Source organism: Pteropus vampyrus, unplaced genomic scaffold (genome assembly GCF_000151845.1).
Source record: "Pteropus vampyrus isolate Shadow unplaced genomic scaffold, Pvam_2.0 Scaffold371, whole genome shotgun sequence".
Classification (NCBI taxonomy): domain Eukaryota; kingdom Metazoa; phylum Chordata; class Mammalia; order Chiroptera; family Pteropodidae; genus Pteropus; species Pteropus vampyrus.
The window spans coordinates 123,655-133,739 of NW_011889152.1; the positions used below are offsets into that span (position 1 = coordinate 123,655).

General features: G+C 58.0%; 1 protein-coding gene across 1 annotated transcript in view; it reads right to left on the bottom strand.

Annotated features, from left to right (window-relative positions):
• Window positions 1–10,085, bottom strand: part of RNF213 (ring finger protein 213) — an 86,045-nt gene that overhangs the window by 40,081 nt on the left and 35,879 nt on the right. Inside the window, exons 15-22 of the mRNA XM_023523011.1 lie at window positions 7,962–8,135; window positions 7,350–7,499; window positions 5,093–5,673; window positions 4,558–4,723; window positions 3,101–3,318; window positions 2,045–2,182; window positions 1,764–1,928; window positions 36–1,205 (exon numbers count right to left, since the gene is read on the bottom strand). Coding sequence (XP_023378779.1) covers window positions 36–1,205; window positions 1,764–1,928; window positions 2,045–2,182; window positions 3,101–3,318; window positions 4,558–4,723; window positions 5,093–5,673; window positions 7,350–7,499; window positions 7,962–8,135 — 2,762 coding nt within the window. The remainder of the gene's footprint in view (window positions 1–35; window positions 1,206–1,763; window positions 1,929–2,044; window positions 2,183–3,100; window positions 3,319–4,557; window positions 4,724–5,092; window positions 5,674–7,349; window positions 7,500–7,961; window positions 8,136–10,085) is intronic.

The window sequence follows — 10,085 nt, forward strand, 5'->3', positions numbered from 1 at the left end:
GCGTTACCGTGGGACACGTGAGACCTGCCCCCTCAGCAGCCAGCATTACCGACACCCGCTCTCCTGGAGGCCACGATCCCCACGCACGTCCGGTCTCTGAACACGGCAGCGGCCGATGGCGTCCGCTCTGGGGCCCGGTAGTGACGTGCCAGGTAGGCCTGGATGTCTTCGAGGGGGGCCTGGAGGGTCATGGGGACCTTGTGCTGGCTGAAGGCCGAGGGCAGGTAGCAGTGCTCCCGCTCGCTGTCACAGACCATGACAAGCTGGTAGTCCTCGCGGTGGGGCTGCGTGCACAGGCCCAGGAGGAGCGTCTCGGCCCGGCAGGCCACCTCGTAGCTCAGCTGGTCCGCGAACAGCAGGCTGTAGACGCCGCGGCCCGGGGAGCCCGGGCACAGGCAGCGGCGCAGCAGCAGCGCCACCTCCTCGAAGGTGGTCTCCGGCGTGCACAGCAGCACCTCGTCGTAGCTGGGCAGGGGCTGCTGCGGGGAGTGCATGTAGATGGCCAGGGCGGCCAGCATCACCTCCGAGTGGCCACAGATGATGAGGTTGGGCTGGCCGACCTGCAGGCCTTTTGGGAGCTGCCGCGTCACGGGAGGCCCAGCCATCCTCGCCAGCCGCGCCAGACAGCAGCCGAGGACCTCCAGGTCCAGGCAGTGAGGCAGGAAGGCGCTCATGCAGGCCAGGGACTGCTCCATGATGACCCGCAGCTTGTCCACCAGGTTGGGCTCACAGGAGACCATCTGCGGCAGCTCGTCTACCACCGTCCTCTCCCGGCACCTGGCGGCCCTGCCATCGAGACTCCGGCAGGCCTCCCACACGTTCTGCGGGGTGCAGTTGCGCTTGATGAAGGACAGCATGGCGAGGGCGGCGTCGCTGGGCAGCCGGCTCCCGAGCTGCGCACTCAGGTAAACCAGCTGCTCGGCGGTGTAGTAGTTGAGATGGAAGTGCTCGGCACGCTTCTCCGCCACGAATCCCTGCCACTGGTCCAGGAAGCGCTCCATCTGCCTGCACAGGGCCTCCAGCAGCTGCGCCACCGGCCCCGGCCCCGAGAGCTGGCTCAGCAGCTCCACGCCGAAGTCGATGCGGATGGAGACGTCCCTGCGCGGCGAGCAGTAGACCTCGGCCGTCCAGGCCTGGAACAGCATGTTCCCAGCAGAGTGAAGGCTGATGAAGGCCTGCACGAGCCTCTGCACGTTGCAAAACACCTGTTGCAAATGGAAGCAGGAGGCGGGCGTCACAGGGCTGATCACAGGCAGGAGAACCACAGGCAGACCCAGAACCCGGGGCGCTGGGGTTGACGTGTGACCGGAGCACGGGAGCCTGACCCCGGAGGCCTGCCCTCCCCGTCTGTACGAGCTCTTCCTTAGGAAGACCAGAACTTGTCAAGATGAAGGCCACCAAGTAAAAGGTTAAAGACAAAACCTGTAACAAAATGGAGAGACGGTGACGTAAACTCATGTGCTTTGCCGGCATGGTGGCCTTAGAGTCTGACGAAGGACACCCGCCTGGATCCCCCAGGTAGGTTTGCTGGCTTGTAGAGGAAGTGGGCAACTTACTTCTCTAAGAACTCCCCACCTTCGTGGTAGCCACAAACCAAAGGCCCCGTCCCACCGTGGACGGCGAGCCCTTCAGACACGGGCTCCATGCCCCCACGGAGGCCAGAGCAGCGCGCTCCAGACTCGAAGGCTCGTCACGTCCCCCAGGCGGCTCAGCAGGGCGTCCCGGCCCCCGACAGACAGGGGGCTGTGCCCGAGAGCCCTCACCTCGGAGAACACCTCGACCTCAGTGCTGTTGTGGTCTTTCTTGCCAGACATCAGCATCAGCTTGTTCAGAAGCTCCCTGAGCTCCTCCAGGGCGTACCTGCGCACCTCCTCCTGGCCCGCGTGGCTCTCGGGGAGGAGCAAATGGAGAACCGTGTCTGGGGAAATCTGTGGGACAGTGCGCGTTTAGAGGTTGTTTTTCTGGAGGGAGATACCGCCCGCCCCCAATTTACAGTAGCCTGTAAGGGCCACGGCCAGCCGTGCCTAGGATGGGGGCAGCTCACCGGGCCGCCTCTGGGCGCCTGGATCACATAGATGCCTCTGTTGTTGATGGCTGTGGCCAGTGACAGCGATGAGAGCTCCACCGACCCGTGGCTCTCCTTCACTGTTTTCAGCCACTCCAAGTTCCTGGCAGAGTCACGCTGTTGGGACAGGACGAGAGTCTCTCTCTCCCTCCTCCCACCTCCTCCCTTCCCAAGGACATTCACGGCCACCTCTCCCCTGCCCGCCGCCCCTGCGTGCTTCGGCTGTCTCTCTCAGGACACTGCGGCGCGACGCGGCTGTCTCCCCACGTCCCCACCCATGCCTGGTGCCCTGGCAGCACGTGGAGGGCACCGACTTATACTTATGGACACAGGGACAGGGTGGACAGGCACAAACCAGCTCTCTGTGGGAGGGTAACGCTGACTGTAACGGGGCCGCGAGGCCTTCTGTTCTGTTCTGTCCTTCGGGGTCCCCAAGGCCAACCGGAAGAGTTACGAGGAAAGCGCAGCAGAGGCCTTGGGATGTGCGCGTCCAAAAACGCCGCGTCTGCTCCCTCCACGCTCTTTCCCCCCTCACCCTCCTGCCGCCCCAGGCACCAGGAGCCACGTCTGCTCGCTCAGCGACTCGCCGAGCGGGAGCTCCTCGGGCCCAGGCGAGCATGGTCCACTTACACCGAAATGCTTATTTTTTTTCTGATTAAAAAAAAAAATTAATTGACCCCGATCATGGCAAATACGGAAAATCCTCCAAAGTAGACAGAATTAAGTAACAATTACCACCATTCGAGGAAACCACTGGTAACATTTTAGCGTGTTTCCTTTCAATGTGGTTTTCATGCCTTTTGCAGAGAAGAAATCACTCTTATTCACATGCAATTTTGTATCCTACTCTCTAACACACGAGACAGAGAAGGCGTTTCCGCGTATGAAGAAAAACTTCTCAAACATCCTTTCCAACGTCGGCAGGAGGACCTACCACACGCAGGGGGTGTGACAGTCTGCCTACGCGTGCCCCTAACTTTGCTAAGCAACGCTTCATGAAACCTTCTCTGCTGCAGGGCCAGAGATCAGACTTGCCAGTTTGCTGGGCAGGTGCTGGTCATTCTCCAGAGCCTTCCACAGTTCTCGCAGATGGCACGTGAACGCGTGGAAGTCCGCGCTCCTGTCCAGCTTGTGCAGCAGGGAAGTGTAGCCCTGCACGGCGTCGTGGAAGCAGGCCACCCGGTCCACGTCGATGTCATTCTCCCCGGCAGAGATAGAGGCCAGGTCCACAAACACCTTCAGCTCGTTGATGCCTGGGGGCGTGGAGAGACAGGACCACGACCCTTACTGAAGCCACAAGCGGATATTCGGTGGGTTTTTAGAGGTTTTGTCCACTTTTGGTTTTTAACGAGAATCCGGGCATCTCTTCTTTTGCCGGTTATGTGAACACCACTGACCGATACGCGACTGGAGCGAACGGCAGCAATGTCCTGGCACCGCACACGGCTTTCGCGGGCCTGACTCCGTCTAAGCCCCGCAACGTCACCACCTCACACAGAAAGAAACAGGCTCAGCCGGGAAATACTCCAACCGCAGAACCAGCTCAAATCGGTCCTGACCTGTTTCTAAGGAGATCTGAAACCGAAGTTTACCCCCATGAGAAACTCGTGTCCACCAGACACGAGGGACACTTGTGAACCCTTAACTGCTCCCCCCGTGGAACCACAGGACACGCACGACCCAACTGGACACTGAGACCCTTCTGGGAGCAACGGCCACTGTCCAGGAAGACCCGGTGCTGAAATTCCTTGACGCCCCGCCCTGAAACCTGGATGGGCCCACGGATTCGAGCCCTGCATCGCATCTCCTTACTGGTGGGCCTCGCAGTAAGAGCTTTCTTTCCCCAAAAGCCGACATCATGGTGCCGGCTCCCATGCCCCGGCCGGCAGCAAGCCCTCGCTCAGTGACAAACTATGTTGACATTTACTATAAAAAAAAGACATCATTCTCTGGGCTACGTACTCATCAAAGGATGTGTGCCCACGTGGCCCAGAGCCTGCGGTTAAAGACTCAGGGTGAAGGGGGCAATGCAGGCCCCCACTCGCTCCCACCGCCCTCTGTCTCCCCACCACGAATTAATTTGGCCAAGGGCACCTACGCCACAGCCCTAAAAAGGCTGCCGAGCCCCTGACTGGAAAAGAAATGCGTTTTTCTTGTCATAAAATTTCTCCATGGGCAAATCAACCGGAGAGAAAAAACAAAGGGGGGGCCAGCTTTTTAAGAAAACGATGCCTAACTATTCGCAGAAAGCATTCGGAGTTGGGGGGCACGGTTTTCACACCAGAGCACGAGACAGTGTCTCCACAGGAACTGCACCAACATGAAGCACACACGCTGTGCACAGACCTACGGCACGCAGACGACTCCTGCCCATCCTTCCCACGGCACGTGGTCAAGGGGAGGGACGTCCCAGAGGCTTCAGAAGACCCTCCCTCCCCCGGGCGCCATCTGCACACTGCCAAGGGCCCCGCAGCCCTGCCGATGGGCCGTACCTCCAAGAGCCTCCCGGACCCAGCAGATGAAGTCCTTCCTCAGGGACAGCTCCCGCAGACACTGGTACCGGGCCTCATTGATGTCCTGCAGCACCTTCTTGGCGTGGATAAGCTGCTGGCTGATCTGGTCTAGTTTTTCATGACGAAAGGTCTCAAAGTTTCTAGTCTGCAAGACAAGGCTCTACTGTGAGCTGGACCTGGTCACCGGGGACCCTAGAGTTTGGCCAGCATCACTGACCATCCCTGCGGCCCCACCCCTCAAACCAGCTGGATCTACAGCTAATACCACGTGAGGCTCTACTCCCAGATCTGGACACCATGGGCTCCGCTGCTGTCCCCCTACTCAAGAACCCACTACAGAGGTGATGACCAGGCCCTTGGAACATTCAGGCATCGCGTGGAACACCGCGGAGGCATCCCATCGTGGAACACCGCGGAGGCACCCCATCGGCTCCCGAAAGCCAGAGCCCCAGGCTCCCGGGAGTCTGAGCCAGCATCCCGGCCCCGCCCCAGGCGTCCCTCTCAAATCACTTACAAATCTCAGCAGACTGTGGAGAACACTGAAGTCACCGGTCAGGCCCAAATTCTCTTTGACCTTCAAGATGACCTCAGCCGAGCTGACAGCCTGATGCAGGTGATGATATTCCATGATCTGCTCAACTCGCTTCTTGATCCAACCCTTTTGGTTCTCGGAATCCAGGGTACACATGATCTGGAGGTCAGCAGTGAGGGCGCTGTAATTGTCCACAAAGACCTTGAAGACGACGTCGACTTCCGCAAAGGTGACCTCTCCTGACTTCAGATCGTTGTACAGTTTCACGAACTTGACGAAACAAGGAAAGTACAAGTCGTGGTACACATCTTCCAGCTGAAGCACGCTCCTCTCCCCTTCCTCCTCCCGCTCGCTCAGTGACTTGGCGGCTTCTGCCCAGAAGTCCCGGAAGATGTGGCTGTCCTTCAGGTGGTCTATCTGTTCGGCCATCTCTTGGACTTGGACGCTCAGGTTGTAATGTGTCGTCCACTCGAAGTCCGAGGCGGGCGACAAACTCACCGCGTCGTTTAATCTCTTACTGCCCAGGTCTTCTGAGTGCCTTCTGGCGATCTCTCCCACGTCCACTTGTGAGATCAGAAGAGAAGTCAGCGGTCAGAGTGCCGGTCATAACATCGTTTCCTTTTCCCGTCCCAGCCCCCACTCTGCTCGCTCGCCGGACGTCGGGCCAGCGGGCCAGCGCCCTCGCTGGCATTTTTTTCCTCACTAAGGATCCTGACCTCTCCCCCTCCCCACCCACGCATGCACCGCATGTCACAACAGAGAAAACGCTGCCACTTCGGGGTGAAGGTGACAATTTGAAGACACACACCTGCTTTCACACCATCCCCACATCCTGCACCAATACCAGAAGAAAGGTTGTTTTTTAAAAAGTCATCAACTAACAGGACAGGGAAGAGCAGAAAAGGAGACCACAGTGGCAAAATTTTAGAAGTTCAAGTGGATGGGCCAGTGGCCAGTGGGGTCTTGAGCCTGAGCACGTGGAACCCTGGCCCGCAGTGGGGGAAGGTGGGGTCCGGCAGGCCTCCGGCTCAGGATCCCCGGAGCACGGACGCTGGTGCCTGGGGAGCTGGACTTTGGGGAGGGGAGTGGAATAAGCAATATTGGGTTGAAAGCTGGTTCAAGAAGCGGTCGAAGAGGCTGATTTTCACCCCCACACCCCATTCTACACAACAGGCCGGTCTCCCCACTTCTGCCCGGGGGACAGCAGCAGGCGGTGACATTCCAGAGAGAAATGACACAGAGGGTCCGAGCATCGAAGGTCAGAGGCACGTGGCAGAACAAAGGCATTCCCAGACACGAGCTCCACGAGGCTGAAGGATCGGGGAGCGGGAGGGGCGGAGGGGGGCTCGGGAAAGCAGAGCCGCACGGGCATGCGCAGTCTGGACGTCGAGAGCCGCGCGGACATGCGCAGACTGGACGCCGAGAGCCGCGCGGGCATGCGCAGACTGGACGCCGAGAGCCGCGCGGGCATGCGCAGACTGGACGCCGAGAGCCGCGCGGGCATGCGCAGACTGGACGCCGAGAACGCTCCCGCCTGCTTGTCTCTCTCGACGCCCAGAAACCCAGCCTCTGCAGGCGAGGGGCTGGAGAGCCGAGCCAGCCCAGAGAGGAGCCCTCAGGACACCAGGCCACGGCCGCTCCGAGTCCTCGGCGAGCCCGCTGTGCTCCTCTCTTAATGCACAAAGGAAAACGAGAATTCGCAGAGCCCCGGGGGAGGCCTTCCACGAGAAGAGTAGACGCCAAAACCCCGACGGAGGAAAGTAGCTCAGACGAAACGGGACACAACGTGAGAAAGAGAGAGACCTCTGATCCCGAAATACCCACGACCTCGGGAAGGTGGGACGCGGCGATCGCACTTAAGAACGGGACAGGAAGGGGACCACCCGGGGGAAAACGCTCCTGCACATGACGCGTATGTGAGGACCGGAGGGAAAAGCAGCGACCGGGAGGCGGAGGGCCGAGCAGAGCGGAGGTGTGACTGGCTTAGGCGTGTGTCTGTGGGGCGGAGGTCGGGAAAGTGAAGACATTGCCACCATCCTCCACGGTGGCCGAGGCCGCAATCTGGAAAAGCGCGTTCCTTCTAGGTGTGGGAGTAAACCACACAAAGGGCAAGGGGACCCCTCGCTTCGCGGAAAACAAACGCAAGTTAAGAAGTTTCTCTCTCCCAGGTAAAATGCTGCTGCGGCCTGGCGTTCTCTCCCGGGGGCCCCTCGGCTTTGTCATAACTCAGGAATGTCACCTCTTAGCAGGGGCTTCACCGCTCTGCACAGTCTCAGGAGGCTGTCCACGTGACTTCTCTCTCTCTTTAGAAAACTCAGCTCGTTCTCTCTGCATTCCAGCACTTTCTTCATATCGCATTTTTTCTCCTGGGATGAAAGACTTTTTCTCTCTGCAGGGTGGGGGGGCGGGTGGGTAGTGACCCAATAGGACAAATGAGCAGCACATCTTTTTCCACGGGGACCCGTTTCTTCCATTCTGCCTCTGAATACACAGCATAGAGGGGCTGCGGGGAGAGTCACAAGGGGCCTCGGGGGCCGTGGGGAGGGGCCGGGTGAGGCGACGAGGGGCCGGGTGGGGCGACAAGGGGCCGTGTGCACGGTCGCGCTGGCGAGACATCGTCTGCGGAACAGCACGGGACGGAAACGGAGCAGGTGCTTCAACCCTGCCATTATGTCGCCACCTTCCTGTGACTTCCCCGAGGAGTGGGAACCGTCTCCCGTCAACTTACTAGCAAGAGGAGCCACCCGCCACGGAGACGACCAACACCCTGTCTAGAGAATCCGCAGGCGGACGCAGGCCTCTGTCCCTGTCGTCCAGGAGCCTGGAGCCTGCAGCTCCACCGGATACTCACTCAGTTCCCAGATGTCGAGAAACTGGGCGACGTGGTTCTCGATCAGCTCCAGGTGTCCAACTAAAATCGTCCTGTTTAGGAGGTCGCCGGTCACTTTAGTGAACACAGAGTCAGCAGTAGCCATCAGCTTCTTGCCATCCTCCGTCAAGTTTGCGAGTATTTTCTCATCGGTTCCTGATCAGAATACGAATGGAATTAAAACCGGCGGGCGCCTCGCTGCCCCGTTACCCCGGTAAACACGAGGACCCTCAACGACCACCTGGCCGCTGTGCCCCCAGCCGTGGGCACGACAAGCAGTCACCCTGTTTCCAGGTGTGCTTCCCCTTCACTGGCTGCACTTCCTGTCCCCAGGAGGCTTAGGTCTCACTCAAATTCGTTTTCCAATGACGTCCTTGACTACAAAGACGATTCCTTGAATGGCCGCCAGCAGCCGGGGAAACGCATTTCTCAGGGTTTTAAAACCTGTCCCCTTCCGCGTTCTTAAACCACACGTCGTCTCCCTTACGGGCCCCCGTCTCGAGAACCCCCGCGGCAGAATGAATTGTGCCGAGGCCGCATCCACAGCCAGCGAGGGATCTGGATGGTTTCGCGGGGCACTGCCACAGCACGTGGAAGCGGCGAGCGCAGTGCGGAGCGGCTTTACTCTGCACATCCTGGCGATCTCGCAAAATTCTCAGTGTGAATTCTGGGGTCAATTTAGAGGGCAGAACTTAAAAAAATGCTCAGTTTAACCACCAGAAGATTTCTCTCTGAGTAACACAATGGGAAGACCAGAATTATCTGTGCCATTAAAAAAAACATGGCCGCTTAATTCATAATTGCAAACTCCCAGCAGCGTCCAAGTAGGTGAATGGACAAACTGTGGTCCACTCAGACAACGGAATATTATTCGGCAATTAAAAAAACAACAACAACAACAAAAAGAAACCCGTGAGCTATCAAAAGGAAACTTAAACACATATTGCTGAATGAGAGAAGCCAGTCTAAAAAGGCTACGTACTGTATTGGATCTAAATACGTATTCTAGAAAAATCAAAGCCAGTGGGGAGCGTGAGGCACGATCAGGCGGTGAATCCGTGGCGTTGCCACAGCGACGCGTACCCTCACGCATTTCTCCAAACGCAGGGGATGCACGTACTTGATACTGGTCCTTCCGTTATAATAAACGGACCCCACGAAAGCGAGACAATAATAGACGTTCTTTGGGGGGTGGGCAGGGGAGTGTGTAAATATGGAAACTGTAGTTCTTGTTCAATTTTTCCATAAACCTAAAACTTCTCTAAAAAATAAGGTTTATGGCTTAAAAAAACACACACACGAATATAATTCTCTCGGTGAGCGGTTTTTAACGATGTACATAAAAGCCCCGCATCAGCGACCCGGCTTCACGCCTACGAGAACCGGATGTGAGCTCCTTAGCTTTTTCTTTTTGGCTGTTCCAGTAACTTGATGAAACCGAGGCTCAGAAGCAACTAACCTGGGACTTTTAGGTCCAAAACTAGTGCTTTTCCACCAAATCCGAATCTGATGCACAGAAACGTGAAAATAACATTTTTGGGGCAACACACATCTCCCCTCTGGGATCGCAAAGCCCTCGGGGCAGGAGTAGGGTGGGGGATGCAAACAGTCGTCTGTGTTCAGCACGGGTCATCGATCCTGGACTGGCCATTCACGTCGGTCTCAGAGTGACGGAGTGGGCAGAGCCGGACTCCTTGGGCCTGGGGATCAGGGTGCGTCGCATCCCGTCCCCCACTTCCATTTCCTCATCTGAAAAACGGGGACCTTCGGGACAACTCCAAGAATACGACCTCAGGACGGTGGCTGCTGCACAGCCGGGTGCCAAGGACCGTGGCCTTCACTGCTCGTTATTCACATTCAAGACACCCTACACCTTGCCAGGTCCCCGCCTCCACTCCGCTCCCTTGGTCAGGCGTCGGCCCACCCTGAGTGTCAGGTCAAGTATTATGCCCCCTGTGACGGTCAGGAGGACACCAGGTGGACACCCCCTGTGAACACACCATACAATTTGAAGAGATGCTTGATGTCTGGCCACGTGAGCAGGTGCTTCAAAACCTCAACCAAGTCATCCACGGCCTCCCCATTGCGCCGGGGCCAGGACTTGGT